The 25742-nt window shown below is 58.7% G+C and overlaps 3 protein-coding genes across 6 annotated transcripts in view; 1 reads left to right on the plus strand and 2 right to left on the minus strand.

Annotated features, from left to right (window-relative positions):
- Positions 1 to 2864, plus strand: part of ARHGEF11 (Rho guanine nucleotide exchange factor 11) — an 83936-nt gene extending 81072 nt beyond the window's left edge. For all 4 annotated transcript variants that reach the window (XM_077841186.1, XM_077841183.1, XM_077841184.1 and 1 more), the window contains one exon: positions 1642 to 2864. In XM_077841186.1, coding sequence (XP_077697312.1) covers positions 1642 to 1797 — 156 coding nt within the window. In that variant the 3' untranslated portion in view covers positions 1798 to 2864. The remainder of the gene's footprint in view (positions 1 to 1641) is intronic.
- A 339-nt stretch (positions 2865 to 3203) lies between these two features.
- Positions 3204 to 13508, minus strand: LRRC71 (leucine rich repeat containing 71). The gene is made up of 15 exons (XM_077841697.1): positions 13406 to 13508; positions 12839 to 12961; positions 11372 to 11512; positions 10778 to 10853; positions 10192 to 10266; positions 9682 to 9750; positions 9057 to 9216; positions 8396 to 8479; positions 7239 to 7328; positions 6709 to 6822; positions 6054 to 6168; positions 5709 to 5797; positions 4889 to 4997; positions 4267 to 4388; positions 3204 to 3503 (listed from the first exon to the last, which is right to left on the minus strand). Exons 1-15 carry the CDS (start codon positions 13506 to 13508, stop codon positions 3204 to 3206), a joined length of 1770 nt encoding a protein of 589 aa, XP_077697823.1.
- Positions 13509 to 16257: 2749 nt separating this feature from the next.
- The window catches only part of PEAR1 (platelet endothelial aggregation receptor 1), a 56503-nt gene continuing 47018 nt past the window's right edge, over positions 16258 to 25742 (minus strand). Inside the window, exons 13-24 of the mRNA XM_077840970.1 lie at positions 25635 to 25737; positions 24486 to 24632; positions 23703 to 23831; positions 23212 to 23340; positions 22999 to 23127; positions 22130 to 22258; positions 21739 to 21954; positions 21331 to 21443; positions 20096 to 20216; positions 19249 to 19311; positions 18300 to 18503; positions 16258 to 17853 (exon numbers count right to left, since the gene is read on the minus strand). Of these exons, the coding sequence (XP_077697096.1) occupies positions 17693 to 17853; positions 18300 to 18503; positions 19249 to 19311; positions 20096 to 20216; positions 21331 to 21443; positions 21739 to 21954; positions 22130 to 22258; positions 22999 to 23127; positions 23212 to 23340; positions 23703 to 23831; positions 24486 to 24632; positions 25635 to 25737 (1644 nt within the window). The 3' untranslated portion in view covers positions 16258 to 17692. The remainder of the gene's footprint in view (positions 17854 to 18299; positions 18504 to 19248; positions 19312 to 20095; positions 20217 to 21330; positions 21444 to 21738; positions 21955 to 22129; positions 22259 to 22998; positions 23128 to 23211; positions 23341 to 23702; positions 23832 to 24485; positions 24633 to 25634; positions 25738 to 25742) is intronic.

Raw genomic sequence — 25742 nt, forward strand, 5'->3', positions numbered from 1 at the left:
GGAGATCCAGTGGATAGAGTGCACTTAGATTTTCAGAAAGCCTTTGACAAGGTCCCTCACCAAAGGCTCTTAAGCAAAGTAAGCAGTCATGGGAGAAGAGGGAAGATCCTCTCATTGATTATTAACTGGTTAAAAGATAGGAAACAAAGGGCAGGAATAAATGGTCAGTTTTCAGAATGGAGAGAGGTAAATAATGGAGTCCCCCAGGGGTCTGTACTGGGCCCAGTCCTGTTCCACATATTCATAAATGGTCTGGAAAAAGGGGTAAACAGTGAGGTGGCAAAATTTGCAGATGATACAAAACTACTCAAGATAGTTAAGACCCAGGCAGACTGCGAAGAGCTACAAAGGGATCTCTCAAAACTACAAACTATAAAAGGATCTCTCAGAAGTGGGTGACTGGGCAACAAAATGGCAGATGAAATTCAGTGTTGATAAGTGCAAAGTAATGCACATTGGAAAACATCATCCCAACTACAAAATGATGGGGTCTAAATTAGCTGTTACCACTCAAGAAAGAGTCATTGTGGGTAGTTCTCTGAAAACATCCATTGTGCAGCGGCCGTCAAAAAAGCCAACAGAATTCTGAGAATCATTAAGAAAGGGATAGATAATAAGACAGAAAATATCATATTGCCTCTATATTAATCCATGGTACGCCCACACCTTGAATACTCTGGGTAGATGTGGATGCCCCACCTCAAAAAAGATATATTGGAATTGGAAAAGGTTCAGAAAAGGGCAACAAAAATGATTAGGGGTATGGAACGGCTTCTGTATGAGGAGAGATTAATAAGACTGGGACTTTTCAGCTTGGAAGAGACAGCTAAGGGGGGACATGACAGAGGTCTATAAAATCATGACTGGTGTGGAGAAAGTAAATCAGGAAGAGTTATTCACTCCTTCTCCTAACACAAGAGCTAGGGGCACCCAATGAAATGAATGGGCAGCAGGTTTAAAACAAACAAAAGGAAGTATTTCTTCACGCAACGCACAGTCAACTTGTGGAACTCTTTGCCAGAGGATGTTGTGAAGGCCAAGACCATAACAGGGTTCAAAAAAGAACTAGATAAGTTCATGGAGGCTAGCTCCATCAAGGGCTATTAGCTAGGATGGGCAGGGATGGTGTCCCTAGCCTCTGTTTGCCAGATGCTGGGAATGGGCGACAGAATGGATCACTTGATGATTGGGGGGACGGAGAGCTCAATGGTTTGAGCATTGGCCTGGGTTGTGAGTTCGATCCTTGAGGGGGCCATTTAGGGATCTGGGGCAGAAATTGGGGATTGGCCCTGTTTTGAGCAGGGGGTTGAACTAGATGACCTCCTGAGGTCCCTTCCAACCCTGATATTCTATGATTCCCTGTTCTGTTCATTCCCTTCGGGGCACCTGCATTGGCCACTATCAGAAGACAGGATACTGGGCTAGATGGACCTTTGGTTTGACCCCGCATGGTCATTCTTATGATGACCTGGTCCCATGCCTTCCTACTTGCCAAATCCCTTCCCATCCCCCTGTACCTCAGTTTCCCCAGCTGTAGCCCAGGAAAACTATTGCCGACCCAGCAGGCACCAGGGGGCGGGTTGGCAGCCTGGAGCTTTGCTGACCATCCCTCTCAATGCTGCTTCTCTGCATCTCTTTCAGGCTGCCGAGCCCCCTCAGAGGAACCCCTCTGCACCAATGCCCTGCAAGGAAGGAGAACTCCCCAAAGATGGCTGGGAAGCTGGAGCGGCAGGGCACCCCCTGGACCCACCCAAACTGGGGAAAGCCCCCTGGGAGGCGGGGCAGCCTGAATGTTGAAACAGGCCCATGGGGGCTGCGACTGGAAGCTCGGAGCAGAACTGGAATCCCGTGGGGAAGCGCATGTTAGTTTTGGCTGATCTCGGTGTCTCGTCCCAGCCATGGGGCTGGGCGGCCCTTTGCCTGGAGAGCAAGTGCCCGTCACCCTGCATGCTGCCTGCCGCTGGCAGGCCGGGCCCCCACCGCTGTCTCCATCTCTGTGCCCCCCACGGGCAAGCATCGTCCCTGTACACGAGAGCTGGAATATAGTCTGTCGAAATGCACTTTTTGTTTCTCTCCGTGCTGAGGAGCCCACGCAGTGGGTCCCGGCCCGCCCTCTCTGCTGATCAGATATAAATATGTATGTATGTGCATTGGGTTCTTGTAAATAACTGGACTGTATCCCGTGACCCTGCAATGCAACGGCCATTACCACTATCCCGCTGCCCTGCCCTGCCCAGCCTGGGGAAATGGGATTCCCAGCGGCCCAGTCCTCTTACCCCTAGGTGTCCCCTCTGGGCCTCTCACTGTGTCTCCCCCGGCCCCGGGAAGCCACAGCGCGTGCTGCTGGCATTAGCTGGCCATTCTCCCTCCGGCAGATGCGTTGCCCCCTGCTTCAGGCCGGCTTTTCTGTCGGGGCTGTCTGGAAAACGCACATCGCTCCACTGGAATGGCTGGATCCCAGGGCGGGCAGCGGGCTGGGAAAACGGGACACCCCACAGACATGCCTGCCGTGGCAAAATCCCTGCGCTGCTTGGAGACAGTCAGCCGGCTGGAGGGGTCGGCTCTGCTGTGCTCCTGGGGGCTGGATGAGCCCAGCCCGCTGGATACGATCGCCCCTAATGGTGAGCACAGCGCAGCACTGACCAGCTGCTGTGGCTGGAGAGAGGAGCTGGGAGGGCCCAGGGTAAGACCCCACCCACTTCGCAATCGGCTTTTGTCTACTTGCAGGCTGCTGCTGCGTTGTCAGAGGCCAGGCCCCAGGCCTGCCCCCCTCAAGCTAGAGGACTGACTGTTGGCTGTTCCATGATGTATAATCCGTTTTATTTTCTTCCCTTTACTGGTAAAGATTTTTTTTTTAAAGAAAAGTGAAATATTCTTCTCTCGCTGGCATGCGTGTGATCCTTCCCCGGGGGGGTCTCGCTGCACAGCAGTGCCTGCTTTCACCCACTGCAGCATGGGAGACTGGACCATCTCTTCCCAGCCCCCCTCTTCGCTGGCCTGTTAGTTCTGCCAGCCAGGTTCTGCCAGGAGCCCTGGCAGCTGTTCTCCACGGCGATGCCACACAGCGATGCTGCCGGGGTACGAGTGTCATGGCTGGAGCAGAGAACGGGGCGCGGTGGGTTGTGGGCCCCGCCCTGCCCAATGCTGCTGCTGGGAGCGGAATCAGGCCCCCGCGTTAAATCAGCAAAATGGCTGACGTGTCCTTAACCCCCAGCTCTCCCAGTCCCCCGGCGGGGATGTCTCAGGGCTAGTTGACATGACTTGATTGGCCCGGCTCCATCACTTCGGGGTGAAAAATCCACAGCCCAGAGTGACTTGGGGCGGCTCCACTCAGGCCCGTGCAGCCAGCACCTCTCGGGGAGGTGGATTCGCTGGGCCGTGTCTACACTGAGCAGTAGCCGTGCAAGTGAGGACAGGCCCTGGGAGCCCGCCCGTGCTCCCTTCTGCTCCCAGCACCGGTTCCCCTGGTGTGGGCGCTGCAACATGCCCTGCAGGGCCTCGGGCTGGGAAAGCAGGAGAGGAGAGGTTAGCAAGTGTCCTGGGGGAGGACGGGGGCTCACCGTTCCAGCCAGCACAGCGCTCTTGGGACCATTCAGTTATGGGGTCACTGCCTCTGACCCTGGAGACCCAGGTAGGCCTTCCCTCAGAGCTTCCTCCCTGTTGCCACAGCCCCTGCGTGGATGGAGCCCTCCTGCGTGAGGAAGGGGCCCTGGCTGTGGAAAAAGAGCCTGAATTCCAGTGGGTGTAGAGGGCCCCAGCCCCCCACCCCTTGAAGTTAATGCTCCACCCCAGAGCAGACTGTGTCAAAACTATTTAATGGGAGGCGGGAACGGTTACAGGCTGGGCTGGGTCAGAGGCGGAGGGGATCAGAAATCCCACACAAGGCTGCCCAGCGCTCTCCAGGTCCATGGGACTCTTCTGCTCTCGAGACTCTTCTCCTCCACCCCTAGCTGGGCACAGCCAGCTCCTCATCCGGCGCCTTGGACAGCTGGCTGTAGGTGGGGTCGCGCGGCAGCATCAGCTCCTGGAGCTTGGCAAAGGTCTTGCTGTCAGGAGGGAAGCGGTTTTTCTGAAAGGGCGGAAAGGGGGGTGGGTGAGTAAAGGGGGGGACTCGCTTCTGCTCCCATTCCAGCCCCCCCGCTCGTGGGGAATGCTCTACCTGCAGCTGTAAGCCCCGGCCCACACGGGGGCACAGTCATGAATGAACAAGGGCCCTGGGGCTGGATCCAGCTCCCTCCCACCGCCATGCAGGAGTGTGGTACTCACCCCCAGAGACAGCCGCAGCAGGCCCGTCTGCGACTTGACCCCAGCCGTGGACTTGCTGGCCTGCTGCTGGCTCTCCATGGCTGCCAGGAACGCTTTCAGGCCCTGCTCTGTGATCCGGTTCCCTTGGGGAGGGAAGATGCGGATCAGTGGCTAGTTTAAACCCCATCTCCTCTGGGGCCTAGGGTGGGGTTTGCCTGGGCCACTCCCTGGGACCTCAGCCAGGGCCTGCGCCCATTGAAGACACTGACCCAGCTGCTGTGGGGCAGAGGATCGGCACCTGGCTCTAGAAGCATGAGCGTCTCCTGCCTCTGCTGGGGATCAGGCCACCAGGGGGAGCCCAGGAGCTACGTGGCACCGAGGTGAGTGACCAGGCTGGGCCGCATGGACGGAAGTGGAGAAGGGCGGGTGGTACTGAAGGAGCTCTGTGGATAGGGCCTGGCCCAGCACCAGGGGCTGCAGGCCCCACTCAGAAGGAAGGGCACACGCAAGTCTGGCAGAGGCTGCTGCATCTCCCGCCCACTGCCACAGCTCCCAGCCCGGCTTGTTGGCCAAGGACAACATGGGGGACGCTTGCCCTGCCAGGCGAGATGGTGGGTTTCCAGCCAGCCCCGGGCCAACGTACAGGTGAGGTTTAAGTTGATGAGCACATGGTTGCCTGGCAGGAAGACCTTCCCGTCGCGGTGCTCGGCCTGTTCCAGCAGTGGGTTCACGATCTCGGTGGGCTCCACCACCTGGGCACAGAGAACGTTTCACCTTCAGGCAGGTCCCAGAGCTGCCCCTGGGAGCAGCTCGGCAGGGGCCCCCCCTGCATTGGCACTGCCCAGGAGATGATGGGGGGCAGGGATCAGTCCATTGCTGGGTCTGATGTGGGGCAGGAGATAGGACGTTTTGGCTGGAATCCTCTTAGGTGTCTAAGGGAGTTGGGAGTACAGATCTCCTTGATTTTCCCTGGGCAGCAGGCTCCTTACTCCTCCAAGCCCCTTTGAAAATCCCCAGCTTTCATGCTGAGCCAATTGTTCCACATCTTTTTATCCCAACGCAAGTCAGCCACCTCGGGGGCGGAACGGGGCAGTTGTTTGCACCATGCCCAGCCGGGTAGGAGTGGGAGTGAAGCCCACTGTATCCCCCCTGGCAGGGGCAGAATGGAACAACCTGTGCCGGAACTGAACCAAGAGCCATCACAGCAGCTCCAGCTGAAGGGTCAGTGACCCGGCCCAAGTTCCCAGGCCACCAAGGCCCATAACGCAGCTCGGGCTGTAACTGAGACACTAGCCCTGGAGGTGACCAGGAACTCAACTCCGGATCTTAGCCCAGAGCCAGGCTTCTGCCCCACTAACCCAGTGCCTTGAGCCTGGCCTACGGGCAGCAGGGAGCACTGTGTATAGCAGTCCCTGGAGGAGATGCCAAGCATTGTACCCCGTGGTTGGCCAGGGCTCCCTCACCTCCAACTCCGGCAGCAGACTGCGCTTCTCCTTGGCGCCCAATTTGGTTCCTTTGCCTCGAACAACTTTTTGCTCCGGGGTGGAAACCACTAGAGGGAGGGACACACCTAGAGCTGGGTGAAACACTCACAAACCTGACCGAGCCTCTGCCACGCAGAGAGCTGCAAGCTGAGCCATGGGGGGCCCTCCCATGGGCCCTGCCTTGGAACCAACTGGCCAGGCGCCCGGCTCAGAGAGGGTCATCGCCTCCGGCCCCCCACTCTGGCACAGTTCACCATCTAGTTCCTTAGCCCATCTTTGGGGGTCCCTTGCACAAGGGACGGGGGGGTTAGAATTTCGACTCACTTTTCTTGGCTTGTTTAGCATCCTCCTTCTTTGCGGGCACAAAGGCTGGGCCGCCCACGACCCCACCACCACCTGCAGTGTTGGCCTGAGCTTTCTCCTCTTTCTTCAAAGGCTCCTGTAAGGAGAAGCACAGGCCTGAAGGGGGCGCTGGCAGGCAGGCTCGGCGTCTCTTTAATATCTGTCGCTGTTTGCAAAGTCCCCATCAGGCTTGACCCCACTTCGCTTCTGGCCCAAGCATGTAAACCACCAGCCTTGCACACCCCCAGTCCCGCATGAACCCTGTTTGAAGGATGGAGGCACAGGAAAGCCCAAGGTCACCAAATGAACCCAGCGGCAGAGCTGGGAAAAGAACCCAGGAGTCCTGATCCCTAAGTCTCTGCTCTAGCCACGAGCTCACACTCCCGCTTCAGAAATGAAATGAGAACCCAGGAGTCCTGAGGGTCACTCCCTGGCTCCACGACCCCCTCCTTTTCCTTAACATTGCCATGCGCAAGTCCTGACCGCTGCGATCCCCCGATCCTTACAAAGAAGCAGATCTTTGGGAGCTGCTCGCTGTGGGGTTAACCCCTTGCTCCTAGGCAGGGTGGACACGCCTGGAGTCCCTGGGAAGGGCTGCGTGGAAACTGTCCTACTCGGTTCAGCCCACACCCCTCACCTTTTTCTTGGACCCGCTCTTGCTCTGTTTGGCTGACTGCAGCTTGTCGATGGTGGTGTTGCTGACGAGGCTGGAGGGACGCTCGCTGCTTTTGGCATCAGCATGTCTCAGAGGCTGGAACCCAGACCCAGAGGGATTTTAATAGAGATTCGGACACCACAGGCTGCTCTACATTTGCTACCTTTAGGACCCTAGGCAGCGCTAACTGTAGCAATTCCTAGCATGGGGTGTCAGCTGGCTTAGAACCAGGGACTCTCAGACCTCTACAATGTGAGCTAAAGGAGTGATGCCACTAGGTGGCAGCAGTAGTAGGCTGTTATCCTCTAGGTGGCTCAGAAAGTAGAGGGGAATACAGCACGCTCCAGGGTAAATCTTGTTACCCTCAGCGACCTGGTTCATGGAGCTCTGAGTTTATAGCAATGTTTGGCCGGCCGCTGTGGGAAAGAGGTCAGTCGCTAGCACCTCCCGCCCCTGAGGTGAATTGATCTGTCGCCCTCAGGTGAGCGCACATGGCCTGGCAGGAACCTTACCGACCGGGACCGCTCCTGGGATTCCTTCTCCAGTAAAAGTCGCCTCCTTTCCACGACTTCGGTGTGAGTTAAAGCGAAAGGTCCCAGAACCTGCCCCAAAGCAATGGGGGAGTCAGTGTTGCTCAGTCTCTCTTGGTCACAATAGCTTAACTCCCCCTCTTCCGCCCCACAGAGGGGGCAGCCCGGGGCCTCGGCACCACTTCAATCCCCGTCACTTCTCTGACCACAGCCAAGCTCGCAGACGTTACAACGGCCTGAGCCAGAGAGGTGCTCGGTACCCACTGAGCATGCTCAGTCCCTCGGGATCGGGTCCCGAATTTCCGAGCTCAGGTCCTGCTCCCTCAAAGGGATGTGCTAGTACGTCCCTTTTCGGTCATTCATACCGGGGGGAAGGGGCTGGGAAGGACGACCAAATGGGAACGGGGCAGGGCAGCAGGGATTAGCCCTGGAACGTCCCGCTGCCGGGTCAGGGCCTGGTGCAGGTCAGGCCTGGCCTGCGTTAGAGAGCTGCAGATGGGGAGAAGAGCTGCGCATCTGCTCTTTTGTGACAGATGAAGATGTCTTACACATTAGAAATTCAGCTCATTTCTTTCCCTCGCAACCACTATGGAGAGCTGGGAATGCAGGAGACGGGAGGCGCTGTGCCAGGGAAGCCTGGTTAGCTGAGAGAGGGTTGGATTTTGATTCAGACTGATTCAAACTCTCTTTGTTAACATGCATTCAACTCAAAGGCCTTTTAATGGCTGGGAGAAAAACTCTTTAGTTAAAGAGCCACCACCCCTACCCCTTGGATGAGAGAGCTCTGGATCCACAACTCGGACTCCTCCATAGAGCCCTCCACCCCCACTAGATGTTCCTGATAAGAATGGCCAGCTAAGGTCAGACCAAAGGTCCATCTAGCCCAGTGTCCTGTCTTCCAACAGTGGCCAATGCCAGGTGCCCCAGGGGGAATGAACAGAACAGGGACTCATCAAGTGATCTATCCCCTGTCGCCCACTCCCAGCTTCTGGCAAACAGAGGCTAAGGACACCCTCCCTGCCCAGCCTGGCTAATAGCTGCAAAGGGAGGGAGCAGTGGACACTGGGCCGGGCAAAGAATTTTTTAAAGGGTAAATCCATCCCCTGTACTGAAGAGCAAAGGCCTTTTCCTGGACGCACCTCTGCGAGCTTGAGTGTTCCCTGGTCTCCAATCTGATTGTGTGCCAGAGACAGGCACAGCAGAGAGCGATTCAACCGCAAGCCCTGGACAGACCCCGGGGGGCGGCGGTGGGACGCAGACATGCAAGGAAAGGAAAAAAGCCGTCAGCTGTGAGCAGTGACAGCCCTGAACCCTCCATCCGGCTGGGCTGGCTTCCCTTCACCAACTCCTGCCGATGGCCCAGTTCCTGTGTCACAGGGGACTTCAGTCTCTCCATTAGCCCAACCCATCCTGCTGAGAGATCACCAGAGCTACGCAGCAGGTGGACTTTGAGTACTGGATCCAGCTAGACTGGATTGGCAGGAGAACACGCAAAGCTCCAGCCTGTAAAGTTCCATCTCTTCGGCTTCCCTTCACAGCCTCAGCTATTAAGGTTCCCCCAGCTGCCTGTTCCCGTCTACATGAGACAATTGGACTTAAACTGGTTTAAAAAATAACCTAGTGACAAGGCTAGGATTTGAAGCCAGGCCTCCAGGGAAGTGCCTTAACCACAAGGTCTCTGTCCCTCCCTACGTACCCAGATCTCCCTTGGCACAGGTTCCCAGGAGAGACTCCCCCTTCAGATGCTCTACAGATGCTCATGCCCCAACACAGCCAGTCGCTTTCTCTCTCACCCCTCACCTCTGCGATGTAGCCTGCTCCCAAGTCTGAGATGTGATTGAAGCTGAGGATCAGCGAGACCAAGCTCTTGTTGGAGGACTTCAGCGTGGAGAGGGCTTGGCCGATCAGCTTGGCGTCGGCATTGCCGATGTTGTTGTTTCTCAGTGACACGTGAGCCAGCCTGCAGGGGTGTTGGTAAGAGTTTCCAATCAGGTCTGGTTGGACTGTCCTGCTCCCTGGGAAGGGAAAGAGATGCCCTGGGAGTGGGGAGGGGACTCTCCAGGACAGAGCCTTGAAGTAGGCGGGAGCAATCCCAGGCCCGCTCGGCCTGCGGGGTGGAAGGGTAGGAGGCAAGGAATCTGCACACCATGCGCTGGACTCTGTGTGGGCACCTTGCCGATGGGCTGAGGGTTTTGTTTATGAGAGTCTGAGACAAAGCACCCCATCCCGCCCAGTGATCCTCAGCCCTCCTCCCCACTGGGACCTCCCTCCCAGGAGTATCCCCCAGGGTCCACCCATCCCACCCAGAGCAGACGCAGTGGTCTGAAATTTCCCTTCCCTTGCCCAACGCTGTATCTGCCCCAAGTATGGTTAACTAGCATGCACTCCCCAGGACTCCTGGGTCTTCGATTCGGAAGGAACTCACGTGCTCTCCTCTCCGATCAGCCTGTAGAAGGACCCCTCTGCTAACGGGTTCCCCTCCAGCGTTAGTGTCCTGTAGGGAAAAGCAGAAACTGACCAAGGTGCTAGAGAAGTCACTTGGCCTGCAGACATGCAGCCACCTCTGGAGTGGAACACAGCAGCTGTTTCACAGCGACAAAGAAACGCTACATAACAGCCTGGAAGGGAAAGTGAAGAATGCTGTACACCACTGAAAAGGCAGGGGGAAATCTGAGGTAGGCAGCAGCCACCCCGTTAGGGCTTTGGGCAGGACAGTGGAGTTGGCGGTTCTGCTCTGGTACAGAGTGCCATGGGATCATCAATGAGCTTCACAAAGCACTGCCTTCAGGTCCCATCTCACTGGCTCCTTCAAGGATCGTTACGATCAAATTGAAAAAGAAATGGGGTCCCCTTTCTGAGATGGGAGCCAAGAGGGAAGCAGCTGCCTCCAGCACTGTCTGAGCGCCCCCATCCCCGCAGCTTAGCTCTCGCTTACTTGAGATTGGGGCAGTTTGGTAGGATAGCGATCAGAGAGAGGAGCGAGAGATCCGTCAGGCCGACCTTCCAGAGGCTGAAAGAAGAGAGACATGGTAGCCTTAGCAGCAGCATTAACTCAATAAGAGAGATCGTAAAGCATTCTCGTCCCCAGATGGGGAAACTGAGGCACGGGGAGGGCAGAGGAGTTGCCCAAGGTCACAAAGTGAGTCAACTGCAGAGCCAGGCCTCAGAGGCCTATGCTCAAACCCCTTCACCAATATCTGCTATTCAAAAGCGAATGCAGGCGTTTCCCAGCACCCAAGTCCTGGCGTTCCAGAGCCCCCAAACTAGCTATTGGTTTTAAAGAGCTAGCAGGGCCCCAGATTGACTCTAATTCCAGCATCCCAATTATCCAGTCAACTTGGAGGACACCAAGATCAGGATCTCAGAGAGGCAAGAGCCAATGCACTGGGAGGCAGCAAAACATGTCAGAGGGAGGCTTGGATACTGAGGGTTCAGAGAACTGAAATCCTGCTGTATTTCCTTGCCCGTCTCTGGGCCCTTTCAGTCAAACAGCTCCTGGCCCTGCCCAGCCCCTAACTCACTGAACAGCCTGCAGGTTGGCAAGGGCAGGCAGACACTTGCTGAAAACAGCCAGCATTCTCTCTTCGATTTTCCAGCCTGCCAGAGAGAAAGCAGAAGGAGCTGGTTACGCAGAAGAGAAAACAGCCAGAATGCGATCCCTCACCCCTGCCCTCAACTGCCCCTTGGCTCCCCGGCCAGCTTGGATGCCAGTTCGACATGGCACGGCTAGCTGGCTGGGCTCTGGTATGGCCTATGTTTTTTTTTAAAAGGCTCCAGAGGCAATCGTGGCAATTACAAGCCTAACTTCAGTACCAGGCAAATTGGTTACAACTATGGAAACAGAATTAACAAACACAGAGACAAACGACTCTTGTGAAGGGCAATCATGCCTCACCAATCTATTAGAAGTCTTTGAGGGGGTCAACGAGCACGTGGACAAGGGGGATCCAGTGGATAGAGTTTATTTGGACTTTCAGAAAGCCTTTGACGAGAGAGGAGACGGGGGCAGTGCCCCGAAATACGGCCAGCGCCCGGTTTGAATCAGTCTCCCCCACCTCCCCCTTCCTGTTTTACAGTGCTGAGCGGGGCTATTCGGAGTGAGCTGAACTCCTCACCTCGCAGGAAGATCTCACGGGTGCTCTTGGGGTCGTCATGCTCCAGCTCGGTCTGGATGCAGGGCTGGAAGTAGGCGTACTTGCTCTGGATCTGGGTGAGGTTGGCTGGGACCTCCTTCTCGGCCAGTGTGTCACTTTCCTCTGCCAGGCAGGGGGCCAATCTGTCACTCGGAGGCAAGGGCACCGAGCCCGAGGGAGACTTCTGCAGCGCCAGGTGAAGGCTCATGCAGGCTGCTGCCCTGTGTCAATCACTCCACGCTGCCCCACCATGGAGAGACCATCCCCTTCTAGCTGCATGAGCCTCTCTTCACTACACTCTGCCTTCACTAGGGCTGGGGAAGCTGGGAGACATGTTAAACCCATCTGGGGCTACATTGCCTTCCCAAACTATTTAACTAGAGCTTCCTGCCCCTGAAATGGGTGGGATTGAAACGGACACGCACAATCTCCCTGCGACAGTCCTCTGCAGCTCATATCCCAGATGCATCCTCCACCAGCAGAAACGGCCAGCATCCCCTAGGTGAAAGCTGTTTTAGCTCCAATTTCCCCAGTGCTTTGCCTCCAACTTGGCCAGCTCCCTCAGCCAGGCCACTCACCCCAACTGTAGCCAGGTCCCCCCAACTCAAACCTGGAGTCCACTTGTAGTTAGCAAGCTGGAGAGCACAGAGCTCAGCCTGCACGAACAATGAAGTGCACGACCCACTGATAAGCTGGGCCTCTTATTTCTTTGCCTTCTGGCATCTGAACTTCTAGAAGTTACGTTTCCCAGCTTTTCTCTGCAACACCAAGGGCTGGAAAGGCCTTGTTCTTTAAGTGAAAGCAGAGCTTCTCCAGAAAGCAGAGAACTCTAGGAGCTGGGCCATTAAGAAAACACTGAATCCTGCAAGTCTTGAGCCCTGTTCTCAGCAAATAGTCTTTCCGCCTTGCAGAACCATCTAGGAAAGGCTCCCGGGGAAACCCCCTCCTCTGGACATCACACTTCATTGTTCAAGGCTGCTTGCAAGCAGGGAGGGCACGGGGCTTAGCCTGAAGGCTGGTGCACCAAGTGCAGGAAGGAGGTTACAAGGGTGGCTGCTCTCATCTGTCTCAGGCATTTGCCCCTTAGTAACCTATCAGAGAATAGCCAGAGCACAGCGTGTCCTAGCCCTAAGCCATGCCCATAGGGTGGCTAGAACACAACGTGCTCTGGCTATTGGCTAAACTGCCATGATGGGGGCTGGCATAGAGCAGGCCTGCCTGTACTAAGCCAGCTGGGGAGACCGTTACAAGTCTTGTAAAGACTTCAGTGCAGGGTCAAGGGAGCCACAGGACAATGTGGTGTGGGGCCCCTTGCTGGTACAGAACCCCTTCCATTGCCCTCCTAAGTGCCGCCTCTTCTCTCCTAGCTCATGTGGGATGAATTCACAGCTGGGGTGAACAATACTCCCACCCTTTGCCTCACCGGGAATCCCCGGAGGCTCCACTCACCTGGCAGGAAGAGGTTACAGACAGATTGCAGCCTAACTGTGACCTTGGGGATTTTGGTGAGTCCGGCGCGGGAGCACAGCTCATTGAAATCCTGCTCCAGGAGGCCGGTGCACTGGTATTCCTCTGGGGAAAGAGCAGGGCAGGAGTCACTCCATCCACACCACAGACACTCCAGAGCAGCTTTTGCGCTAACAGCATCTCAAAGCATCTTACTTCAGCCACGCAAGCTAGTCGCAGAGACTCTTCAGCGAGCACTGAAGTGGCTGTGTTTTAACAGCAACAACCACAAGAAGTGAAGAACATTGCAAGGGGAATTCAGTTAGCTTCAATGGGAGGACCCACATGCCTACAGTTTAAGCATCGCCTAGGTCGTTACAGGGTCAAGGCCAAAGTCTGCTAGGGCCAGATTTTCCAAAAGAACCCAGCTCCCAGGTAGACACCTGAATAAGGGCCAGATTTCCTGGCCCTGGCATTATATGAGCAGGACCCACTGCCTGACTCAGCCAGTTAGATTGAACCCCCTGGGTGGCGTCCTTGCCAGGGAACAGAGCAATCGGGGGTCATCACCTTCACCATGTTGGTCAGTCCTTTTAGCCGCGTTCTTTCCTTCCTCCTCAAGGCTCACGCCAGCCACTTTGTCCTTGGCCCCCCGGTCCCCTTTCTTCCCCATAGTTACGCTCTTCAGGGCACTGGAGGAAAACAAGACGGGCTCAGCTGGTAACACGTGGTCAGAGCCAAGAGCGCTGCCCTTTCGCCCCAATGGGCTTTTGTGTCTCCCCACAATTTATATTTCTGCTCCTTCATTCCTTTGCTCCCAGGGGCAAGAAACCCCACCCCATGTCCGGGGGCTCCGCCAGCACACGGCTGTGGTCACACGGCACTGGGAAGGGATGGGGCTCGGAGCGGGCGGGTGGGCAAAGGGAGGATCCGTGGCACGTCGGGGCGGGGGCGTGGCATTGGCACCTGCCCACAGAGATACAGGGCGAGAGCTGCTGCTGCAGGTGGTGGGCTACGGGAGGCGTTTGGGGGGGGGGGAGTCCCAGCTGCGGTTTGGGGGGGGGGCGGGTCAGGGGCCTAGCAGGGGACTCTCCAGGTTGGGGGGAGGGAGGGGCCTAGTCTGGGGGGGGGGCTGGCTGGGGGGAGTGTATGTGGGCCTGGCTGGAGGGGGGGGGGCTCCCCTGGCTGCGGGGGGGGGGGCTGGCTGGGGGGAATGTCCCTGGCTGCGGGGAGTGTATGTGGGCCTGGCTGGAGGGGGGAGGGCTCCCCTGGCTGGGGGGAATGTCCCTGGCTGCGGGGAGTGTATGTGGGCCTGGCTGCGGGGGGGGGGGGGGGGGCTGGCTGCGGGGGGGGTGTGTGTCCCTGGCTGCGGGGGGGGGGGGGGCTGGCTGCGGGGGGGGGGTGTGTCCCTGGCTGCGGGGTGTGTATGTGGGCCTGGCTGGAGGGGGGGGGCCCTGGCTGGGGGGACTGTGTGTCCCTGGCTGCGGGGTGTGTACGGGGGCCCGGCCGGGGGGGCGGGTCCCTAGCTGCGGTGGGAAGCGGGGGCGGGGGCCCTTGCCGGGGGGGGGTCCGCCTCGCCCCACCTGAGCCGGGGCGGCGGCGGCTCCGCTTGGGGCCTCCCCTGCCGGGTCCCCATGGCAACGCGGGGCCGGCCGGCGCGGGGGCGGGGCCCGGAGCGGGCGGGGCGGGGCTACAGGACGCTGCTGCGGGGCCCGGGGCAGCGCCCCCCCCCGCCCCCCGGGAACCCCCGCCAACCTCCATCATATGAAAGGGGGGGGTCACCGTTGCCATGACAATGGGGGGGGTCCAGGTCACCATGGAAACCCCTGTGTGACTGGTGGAGCAGGGGCGTCCCCATGACCCCCATCCCCGAACCTGGGCACGGCCAGCCCCGTTCCCATGGATACGGGGGGGGGGGTGTCCTGTCACCCTTAAAACTGGGGTCACCACGGAAACCCCCGCGTGTGGGTGACGTCCGGCTGGAGGTGTGGGGTGGGGGGTCACGGCGCTGCGTGCCCACCCCGGGTTATCCCAACCCCCTAGAAACGGGATTCCCCCCCCCCACTGTGGCGATAGAGGTGGGGGGGGCTGTGGAAATCGGGGGTGGGGGTGCCCCATAGGGTGGCCAGATGTCCTGATTTTACAGGGACAGTCCCCGATTTGTGGGTCTCTTTTTTATATGGGCTCCTATTACCCCCCACCACCACCCCCACCCCCACCCCCTGTCCCCATTGTTCGCATTTGCTGCCTGGTCCCCCCCGTGCAGCCCCCGGCCCTTTGAGCCTGGGAGTCCCCGCAGGCCCGGCCCCGCTGAGCAGGCCAGCCGGGCTGTACAGATGGCCTTGCTCTCCTGCCCACCCTTCCTCTCAAGCCCCCGCCTGGCGCGGTTGGCTCCAGCGCTTTCCCCTTTGTGCAGTGCTCCCGCCTGGGTGCGGAAAGGGTCCGCGGGTGTAACAATCCGTGGTAGGTGTGCGCATTGGGTGGGGGTGCGGGGGGCTACCGGGCAGGGCTGTTCTGTCCTCCTGCGGCAAGAGAAAAGGGTAAATTTCATCCCATTTTCTAGTCAGGTTTAACTGCCCCCCACCCCACCCCAGCCCACCCACAGCGAGTAAGAAATCCAGGGAGGCTTACAGCGTGGATTGCAACTGCCGGGGTGATCTGGGACAATTCCCTTCGTGTCTCTCAGTCAGCATCACCGTTAGCACCATTTTACAGATGGGGGAAACTGAGGCACAGAGACCTGAAGGCACACGTAGACCCCAGGAGTCCTGGTTCTGTGCTCTACCTGCTGGGCAAGACTGTCTCCCTTTTACCACTTTAAAGATCAGTGGTGGACTTAATGCAGGATTTAGAGGCAGTGATATCACCACAATGAGAAAAACGTATGTGCTACCTCCCCTGCTCATCATGGTGGTTTCCCTATGTTCACAGGATGGGCTTGTGGTTAAGGCACCATACGTGGACTCAGGTGATCTGAGCTCTATTCCTAGGGTATGTGAGCCGTGGTAAGCCACTTCACTGCTCAGTGCCTCAGTTTCCCCATTTGTGCAATGGAGATAATCTTTTCTTTGTCTATTTGGAGTGTCAGCTCTTCGAGGTGGGGACTATCTCTCAGTCTCTACCTATAATGCCTAGCAAAACGGGTCTCCAATTTTGGTTAGGGCCTCTAGTTGTTACTGGAACCAAAATAATAATCCCTCTCACGCCCCCCTGCAGCCCATGCAAGAGCATCCCCTCCTCCCCAAAGGGTAACATTTGGGAGTTCAGTGTCTTTGCTCACCCCAGGTCCTGTTTAATCTCATGGCCGTACCCTGACTATAAGCCTATGGGGTGATGTTAGCAGTTGGGTGGAGGCTGAGCCAAAAACTAGACAGTTGCATAGTTAAAAAACAAAACACAAACATCTTTATTTACATGCACATTGGAGCTGTATCAATCGGGCTACAGATCCCAGCTCTCCCCCAGAGCAGAAAGGGAAGGAAACCCAGCTATGTCCCTTAGGCCAAGTTGAGCCTGCTGGGCTAGTCTGCTCTACCTGGAGGTGTCATAAACCAAGACCATGTGCAGGGAGACTCCAGCCCTGGAGCTCAGCCCTGGCCTCTCTCGCCTGAGCCAAGGAGGAGCTCCCATTGCTGCAGGTAAGTAAAGTAGCAGGCTGTTACAGCTGCTGGGGCCGGCCGCTAGGGGGAGACACCTTAGGCCGGTATATTGCACAAGGTGGGGGTGGTATGCCGTGATGGGAAGGGGTGTGCTGAACCCTCAGCAGCTTCACAGTGGTGGGACTGTTGTGTGGGGGGGGTTGAATGGTGGGGAAGCTTGGATTCAGAGCTACCAACTTCCCCTAACAGCGCAAACATCCTCTACGGCCCATCTCCAGTGGGGCTGGTGGCGGGATGAAATGAGGCAGGTGTTCGGAAGCTGAGTCTAGATGCAAAGCGAGACTGAGCCAAAAGCCCAGATCCAGTCCCCCTCCACAGGCTGGAATCCGGATTGGGAGCGGGATTCGGTGGCGTCTCACTTCCCAGCCATGTCTCTCCTGGGGCTGCAGCAGGGCTGGTCTTGGGGTGTTTAGTCTGTGTCAGCAGGGCGCAGTGGTCCAGCGTCTGCAGCTGCCCTGCTGGGTTATCAGTCCCTTTGTGGGGGCTCACTGGAACACCTGCCGTTCCGCGCCCCAGCACTGTGGTGTCCCGTTCACATCAGCTCCACCGAGGCAGGCTTCTCCTCAGATCAGTCCTCCCCCTAGTGCAAAGCCGTGCCCTTGGGGCAGAACACGCCTGCCGATGGCTTGACTGGGGACCCCACCCTGAAGACAAACACCGAGGGGGGGGGGGTGAACATGGTGGGGCAAGTGGGATGCCGCAACTGAGGCAGGAGCAACACGATATTGCAATGTGCCCCCATTCCAACACCACCCCACCAAGATCCACATCCCTGCTGCATGGGGGAGGCTCAGGATCCAGATGTGGGGGGGTGAGATTCTGTGGCCTGCGCTGTGCAGGAGGTCAGACTAGACAATCCAAATGGTCCCTTCTGACCTTAAAGTCTATGATTCTATGTGAACGTCACAGACTCTGAATCCTCGCCTGGGGGAAGGCGATGAGCTATATTCAACCCCAAGCAGCTGGGTCAAGGGGTCTGACTCCCCCCTTCCCTAGTCCTCAGCAGCTGTTGCATTGTACAAGCAAAGACAGAGGCTGTGGGTGAATCCGGGGGGTGCTGGTAAATGGCCATCCACGGTCCTGCCATGGCTCTCCACCTGCTGGGATTCGGAGCTAGTCCTCCAACTTTCCCTGGGAAGGGTGGACAGAGAGGATGGGGAGGATGGACGAACAGAGAGAGACAGCGCCCTGTGGCTCCTCACCGGTCCTGCCTCCGGAGTGGCGGGGATGGGGGGTAGTGCCGGACCGGTGGCATGTCGTAGTGACTGGGGATGTGACTGTTCTTGGGGGAGTCGTAGTGGTTGGGGGCAACGCTGGGGGCTGCTGGAGAGACACCTTCTGCCCCCGGGGGGCAACTCTCTAGAAGGAGGAGAAGAGGAAAGACAAGGGCATTACCAAAGGCATCTGTGAAAGTGTCTCAGGACGGGCTTGTGGTTAAGGACTTGGGAGATCAGGGATCGATTCCAAACTCTGCCACAGACTCCCTGAGTGACCCCGGGCCAGTCACTTTACTGGTCTGGGCCTTGACTCCCCATCTGTAAAATGGAGATAAGGACCCTTCCTTTCTCCCATGCTGCATCTATTTTAAACCGTGAGCTCTTTGGGGCAGGGACTGGCTCTCACTTTGTGGGTTTGTGCAGCGCCCAGCACGATGGGGCCCCGATCTCGATGAGGGTGGCCTCTGAAATGCAAAAGCCTGGCAGTGGACAAGTACCCCCTTCCCATGTGCCATTCAGTCTCTGGCATCACTGCAAAGTGAACGGGACTGGAGGGGTCCCGCAGTCCGTCGCGGTGCCGAACTCTACCTTCTGCCCTGGAGCCGGCAGCTGGCTCCTCAAAGAGCCCGATCTCAGCGTAGGACATTTCTCGCTTCACAGGGGACTTCATCTCCATGTAGCTGCCCTCCGAGGGCTTGGCCATGAGCTCGGGTAGGTCCTTGATGGTGGCGTAGGGGTTCTCACTGTTCAGCGAGCTGTTGCTGGCGCGTAGAGCCTCCTCCTTGATGTAGTCTGGAAGGTGGGTGGAAGGATGGCAAAGGGAGGGTGGGTGAATACAGGAAGTGGGAGAAGCCGGGGGGCTGGGACGCCACTTTAGCCTGGAGGAGACAAGTTTGCTGGGCCTGTCCAGCTCCAGGCACATGGGCCGCAATCAGTGCTAACTGGGCCCCTCGTCGGCAGCCTCAGCAAAGAAGCCTAGGGCTGGATGGGGCCCTACGCACCAAGCTCCCCTCTTGCCCCCAGGGCGTCCCACCTGGGCAGCATGTGCAGGGGAGGGAGCTTGTCCAGGCTGGAGCTGCTCTGGGGATACACAGAGCTTCTCCAAAGCCAGCCCAGCTTCCTCGCACCCTGTTGAGCTCCCTGCCCCACTCCCACAGCACCCCCTAGTGCTGCACTGCAACATGGGGGTCAGTGCTGCAGTAAGCACAACTCCTCCCCCTCCCGCTCCTCCCAGACCCCACCCCAGGAAAATGAGGCCATCGGCCTGAGCCGAGAGCATCTGGGGGAGGGAGAGCTCAGTGGTTTGAGCATTGGCCTGCTAAACCGAGGGTTGTGAGTTCAATCCTTGAGGGGGCCATTTAGGGATCTGGGGTAAAAATTGGGGGTTGGTCCTGCTTTGAGCAGGGGGTTGGACTAGATGACCTCCTGAGGTCCCTTCCAACCCCGATATTCTACGATCGAGAAGCCCGCAGGACCCCCTCTCCTGTGCGCCGGGGCCCCTGGAAGCCACCCCCCCAGAGGGAGCCGCTGTGCTCACCATTGCTGTAGTACTTCCCCAGGCTGTTGCTGTAGCTGTAGCTGTGGTCCATGGGGCCGCCCCCTGCACACGGAGGGAGACCGTGAGGCTGCTGGACACAGTCAGATCCCGGGGGTTCCCCCTAGCTCCCCAGCCTGCACGGCCCTCCTTTAACTACAAGGGGGCTCCCTTCACGAGGCTGGGGTCTGTGTCCGCCCCCACAACAGAGATGGGGGGAGGTCGTGAGAAATGGGGACACTGACTAGAAACTAGATGAAGGCAGCTCCCAGCCAAGGAAGGGTCTCCCCCATGCAGCATCCAGGGAGGGCCCCCCCAAGGGCCCTGGCTGCTTTTCTCCCCACCAGCTTGGGGGTGGGGAGGGCAGTTTTGCCCTGGTTTGGGGATGAAATTTATAGGGCTCCGACCAAGACTGGCCGTTTGAGCTGAAATGGACCCAGGAGTCCCAGCTCCCCTTCTCCTGCTCTAATCCAGAGAGCTCGCTCCACTCCCAGAGCCAATAGAACCCAGGAGTCCTGAAGGGCCCCCCCTGCATCTCCTTCCCTAACTTCTAGGCACCACTCCCCTTCCTGAGCCAAGACTAGAACCCAGGAGTACTGAGCCCCACCCCCCACTTCCCAGTCTCCTTCTCTAACTACTCGGCATCACTCCCTTCCTAGAGATGGGAAAAGAACCCAGGAGTCCTGAGCTCCCCCATCTCCCAACTCCTAACCCCACTCACCTTCCAGCACTGGGAGTAGAAGCCATGGCCCCACCCTGTCCTGACCCCTAGACCCCACTTCCTCTCCCCACACCGTCTCCTAAAGCACAGCCCTGCTCAGAGCTGGTGAGCCTTCGCCTCCCACCTTACCCCGCTCGCGATGCTTCAGCCCTGGCGCCCCGTAGTGCTTCCAGTCGGCAGGCAGTGAGGCGTTACAGTCCGGCCCGTAGGCCACGGTCTTTATGCTGGAGAAGTGCTGGCTGCAGGGCACCTGTGGCCGAAATAAGGGGCGGAAATCAGCAGCGTCCTACCGCCCCCTGCCCACGGGGTCCAGCTCGGCAGAGACAGGCAGCCAGCCGCCCCTTTGCCAGGCCAGGATTTTGGGAACCACAGGATCTGTGTGTGTCCATGAAGAACCCCTTCGTTCTGGAGTTGCCCAGAGTTCAGATTGAGACAAGCACTCGCATTAAGAGCGGATGTTTCGAAGCGCTCTAAAATCCCTGCACATACTCAGATGGTCTCGAAACCTGCTGTGCCCCATGGCACCCTGGGGTGGGGCGAGTGGGGCAAATTTGGGGTCATTTGACCCACGGGTTCCAGAGATACAGCACCCAGTATAAAGGGTTGGTCTCTACATTTGGCCTGTTCTCATCCCTTAGTTGTTTGGACACCTCTGGGGTTCAGACTACAGGACTGGTCTGCACCCAGCTGTGCTTATCCAACCGGATGGGCCCTCAGCTCGGGCCCAGCACCTGGCTCTGGGCTGGGGAAGAGACGGTTCAGCAGTTACTAGAGGGTCTGTCTGGCTCTCTGAACCAGCACAGGCTGGGAAACACAGGCCAGAAAAAGGGATTTGCACAGACTCGGGGCACCCAGCATCCGGGGCGCTGCTGGGAGGCCACCAACCTGATGGCTTAGCGCATGGGGTGGGCAAACTCTTTGGCCCAAGGGCCACATCTGGGTATGGAAATTGTATGGTGGGCCCTGAATGCTCACAAAACTGGGGGTTGGGGCTAGAAATGAGGAGTACAGGGTGTGGGAGGGGGCTCGGGGCTGGGGCAGGGGTGCGGAAAGGGGTTCAGGTTCCGGCTGGGGGTGCAGGCTCTGGGCTGGGGGTGCAGGAGGGTGCTCCAGGCTGGGACCAAGGGTTTGGAGGGCAGGAGAGGGATCAGGGCTGGGGCAGGGGGTTGGGGCGTGGGGAGGGGGTCAGAGGTGCAACTATTTTTGCGGCAAATACCCAGCCCAGCCCAGCCCCGGAGAGACGCTACAGACAAGCTGTCTCCTCTCTGCCCGTCCCCAAGGGGGCTCCGTGCCTCGAGGCTCCAGAGAACAAAAAAGGCTGGGAACTTCCCCGGAGCAGTGTCACCCTGAGGGCTGGGGCTTACCTTGAGGGAGCTCGCCCTGTCCTGGCTGTTGGGGGCGGGGGAGGTCGGCACGCACCGCGACAGGGTGTGGTAGCTTGGATTGGAGTAGTAATGGGTGTAGCTGGGTGGGACGTCTGGTCAGACACAAAGGGACAGACAGAGTTAGGCCGAAGTCTCTGGGAGTCCTGTCCACTAGCTGTCCCCAGGGGCTGTGCAGCGCCGGGTGCCTGTCCCCACCCTCTGCCGGGCTCCAGCTGGATTCCCCTCGCGAAGCCCAGGGCGGCTGGGATTGGTACTTAGGTGGGAGACTTTCCCCGAGAGCGGGCTGGGGGACTCCGAGCTTAGTGTCCTCGGAGGTGCCGTGCTAGCGGGAGCAGGGGGGTGACTGCGAGAGCAGAGCCCCCGTTCCTGAGCGCGCCGCGCCCTCACCTGGCACCGCGTACTCCGAGCTGTCCGTCCGCCCCGTGGTGTAGGCCACGGCCAGGTGCCTGTTCGCTTTGCCCTTCTGCCAGTGCCGGTAGCACAGGAAAAACGCCAGCAGCGCCAGAAGCAGGATCACCAGGACGATGATGCCAATGATCGCCCCCAGGGAGCTGTACCCCATCGGCACCGCTGGCACCATGGTGAAGGGGTGCTCGGGGCTCCCTGCACGCCCGGAGGAATAATTAGATCTTCTGCCCAGATCTGGGGACAGAACCCAGGAGTCCTAGCTCCCAGCCCCTCCCCTCCCCGCTCTAACTACTAGACCCTGCTCCCCTCCCGGAGCTGGGGACAGAACCCAGGCGTCCTGGCTCCCAGCCCCCTGCCTGGTCTCACTCACATTTCTCACACTGGGCCCCGCTCCTGCCCGGCTCACACTGGCAGCTCCCTGTCACGTGGTGGCAGGTGGAGTTGTGAAGACACTCGCAGACCTGGAGGCACCTGGGTCCAAAGGTGCCGGGGGGACACTCTGCCAGGGGCGCACAAGGGCCAAGGTTAGAATCCGTGGGGGGAAGGGGACTGGGAGGCAGGGGCATTTACACAGGATGGCTCTGGGCAAGAGGAAGGGGCAGGCCAGTCCCAGGGAGCGGCTTGGAGCCATACAGCTCCGCATCCCCCCTCCTGACTGCTGGAGGAGACCAATGGTCCGTATAACCCAATATTAGAGCTGGTTGGGAAATAATCGGTGTTCCAGCAAAACGTTTCGATGAACGACAAACAAAATGTTTTGGTCAAAATTTTTTTCTTCCAAGTTTCCGGATTTTCATCCAAAACCTTAAAACCCAAAACTCTGTGGCTGAAAAGTTATAGTTTTTTGAGTGTCAACAGTCAGAAACAAAGTGGAAAATATTCGGAGTTTTGGCCAGCATTTTAGGGGGGGTTCAGTTGCCAAAAACCCAATTTTTTTTCCAGATTTCTGTTCTTCCAACGAAAGCCCGGAAAATTTAACCAGAATCGGACATTCCCCGGGGAAATTTCTGTTTTAACCCAAAAAGCCGGGGGTGGGGGTGGGGGTGGGGTTGTGTCAAAAAACTTGTCAATCCACTTCCCTCAAGACCCGCCCAGAAGTCCTGAGTGGGTGCAATGCTCCCCTCTGCCAGCAGTGGGCGCTGCAGGTGGCTCCCCAATGCAGTCTTGGGGCCGTCATACAACCCTGTACATTCCCCGGGGTTTTCCTCTGGCTCGGCCAGGGCGGGCTCTGCGGCTTACTGGTTTCACAGTGGGTGCCGGTGTACCCAGAGGGGCACAGACATCTCCCGGTCACTGGGTCGCACTGAGCCTCGTCCTGGCACTGGCATGTCTGGGCACAGTTCTCCCCATAGCGCCCCAGGGGGCAGCCTACAGAGAAGAAACCAAGCGGGTGAGGTCTGTATGGGAAAGGAGAAGTGTGATGCCCGGGCCCCCGCCCGGCACAGTCCGTACCTTCCGAGCAGCGTCTGCCGGTCAAGCCGGCCGGACAAGAGCAGCTCCCATCCACGGTGTTGCACTGGCCTCCGTTTGGGCACCGGCAGGTATGGCTGCAGGCCTCTCCCCACGTGCCGGGCGGGCAGGCTGCGGAGGAGAGGAGATGTCCGTCAGTCCCACTACGCATCTGGCTCTGGAAGCTGCTCTCCCCAAACGAGCTACTGAATGTATGTGTGTGAGATCCCGTCGCCCCCTGGTGGCTGCCCAAAGAAAGGATAAGAGTCCTACTTCTGCTACTGGCTGAACGAGATCTCCGTTAGCTCAAATGGCAGAGGCCTAAATTTTGGGGGCTGACAGAGCCTCCAGGCCCCCCAGATCATAGTCCTGGTGACCCTATTGTGTCCAGATTCCCTATAACCTCTACAAGTGGCTACCCACCCGCAACTTATTCCCCGTTGACCTGTGCTGCCCGTGAGTTGGGGCGCCCCCCGGCAGTGGATGTGACTCACGCTGTGAGCAGTCGCTGCCTGTCCACCCGGGGAAGCAGTCGCAGGAGCCATCCACAAGGTGGCAGGTGGAGTGGTTGGAGCAACGGCAGGACATTGCGCACTTCTTGCCGTAACGCCCGGGCTGGCAGGCTGCGGCAAGGGAAGAAGAAATGGAAGGGGTGTGGAGGCGAGTCACGTACCAGCCCTAACCCGGCCCGGTCAGACGGCTGCTCATGTGAAACGTGTTTGCTGGGTCTTAGCCCAGATCCTGACGGGGACCAGGCAAAGCCACCCAATTAGTGCTGACCGACCCCGTTGATGCGCAGCCTCAGCAGAAGGACCCAGACAGGCCCATGGAGACAGAACTCCTTGCTGCCCGCTAGAGGGAACAGGTCACGGGGACACACGGGCTGGTGTGTTCTCATGTGGATTTCTTATTGGGGGTTTGCCCCCGACATGTATCCATCTCCCCGAACCCTGGCCAGCTCCACTGGGGGCCTGGGATCCCTGTGCAGTGGCGTCTGACCCTGCCCACTGCACCCGAACCAGCCCTTGGGGTGGGTGGGGGGGCAGGCTCGAAAGGAGGATGCCAGTGCCAACTCGCAGGCTGGTCCCACCTGGGGTTTGCGCAATGGACTTTGCTCTGCTCTGGCACTGGACGGAGCCAGGCGCTCGCCCTGCCAGGACAGGACAGCTCCCCCAGGGCTGGGCAATGCAGGAGCAGGACCCCCTTGACCGCCCCCCCCACACACACCCCCCAGCCCGCTGGCTCCAAGCGTCATCCTTGGTCGGCACGGCACTTACGGCGCTGGCAGGCGGGGCCGCGGTACCCGGGCGTGCAGCTGCAGCTCCCGTCCTCCGAGGAGCAGGCAGCTCCGTTCTTGCAGACGCAAGGCTGGCTGCAGTTCCGCCCCCAGAAGCCGTCGTCACAGACCAGGTTGCAGCGGGGCCCTGGGGTGGCAAGGAAAGGAACAGGGTGCTCTTAGTGGGGACCCCTCCTCACCAGGCAGCTGGGGGGAGGGGACAGACAGGTCCCAGCACCAACCCAGTCACCTGCGTGGAGAAATAAAACTTCTCGCATCCCAGGTGGTCAGGGATGCCAGTGTCACTGTCCACAGCTTCCCTGTCGGTCGAGTGAGTCACCGCACAGCTCCCTGCAGGCCCTACGGTCTCCCAGCCCAGCGCTGACCCAGAAACTGCCCTCTTTGAGGCTGCGCTCCCATCACTCAGACTGCAGTTAGCTCCTCATAACTCCGGCGCAGCCCCCGACTCGAGTCTCATCCACACACACACGAACCCTTCATGCCAGTGAGGGCAGGTTCTTAAGTTGAGCTGGCCGGCCCGTCAGCTGGCACCAGCTGGCATGGCTCGAGTCCTGCTATTCCCCCAAAGCTTGCCGGAATTCCCGCTGGGCCACGCGTCCCTGCCATCTGGCTGCGAAGGAAACCTTGCGAACTTGAGCCAAGTGTAACCTGCAGGGAGGACGGCTTGGAGAGGTGTGAACCGCCCTCCTTCCCCTCAGGGAGGAGTTCTTGCCGGGCAGTTTGCTAAGACCGGAGCAGGAGCCAGTCTGGCTCTCTTTGGTGCCCTGCGGGGGCGGCGTTTGGGCAAGCACCATCACTTTATTTCGACCTCGGTCCAGGAGGTGCCCCACTGAGTCCAGCCACGCCCCCCTAAAGGGGAACGGACCTCACACCAATATATCCTGGACCTCTGCACAATTCACTGTGAGCTGTGCCTCCTTCAGGCGTGTCAAGTCCTGTGGGAGGAGCTTATGTTGTGGGTGGAGCCTGGAAGAGTACCGCCCCCTTCCTTCCCTGAACTAGCCATGCTCATAAGAGCTGTGTGTTGAGCTGGCAGGGATGCCAAGGGGCTCCCTGGATGCCATCATGGACAGAGACAGAGTCCTCCCGTCCCCTCCCCAGATCCCTGCCTCCCACCGGGCCCCCTCACCTGTCCATCCCGGCAGGCAGTGGCAATGTCCCGTGACGGGGGAGCAGCCGTCCGCGTGGCTGCAGTCACAGAGACTGCTGCAGCCGGGTCCGTAGGCACCGTTCTGTT

Source organism: Eretmochelys imbricata, chromosome 24, assembly GCF_965152235.1.
Source record: "Eretmochelys imbricata isolate rEreImb1 chromosome 24, rEreImb1.hap1, whole genome shotgun sequence".
NCBI classification, from domain to species: domain Eukaryota; kingdom Metazoa; phylum Chordata; order Testudines; family Cheloniidae; genus Eretmochelys; species Eretmochelys imbricata.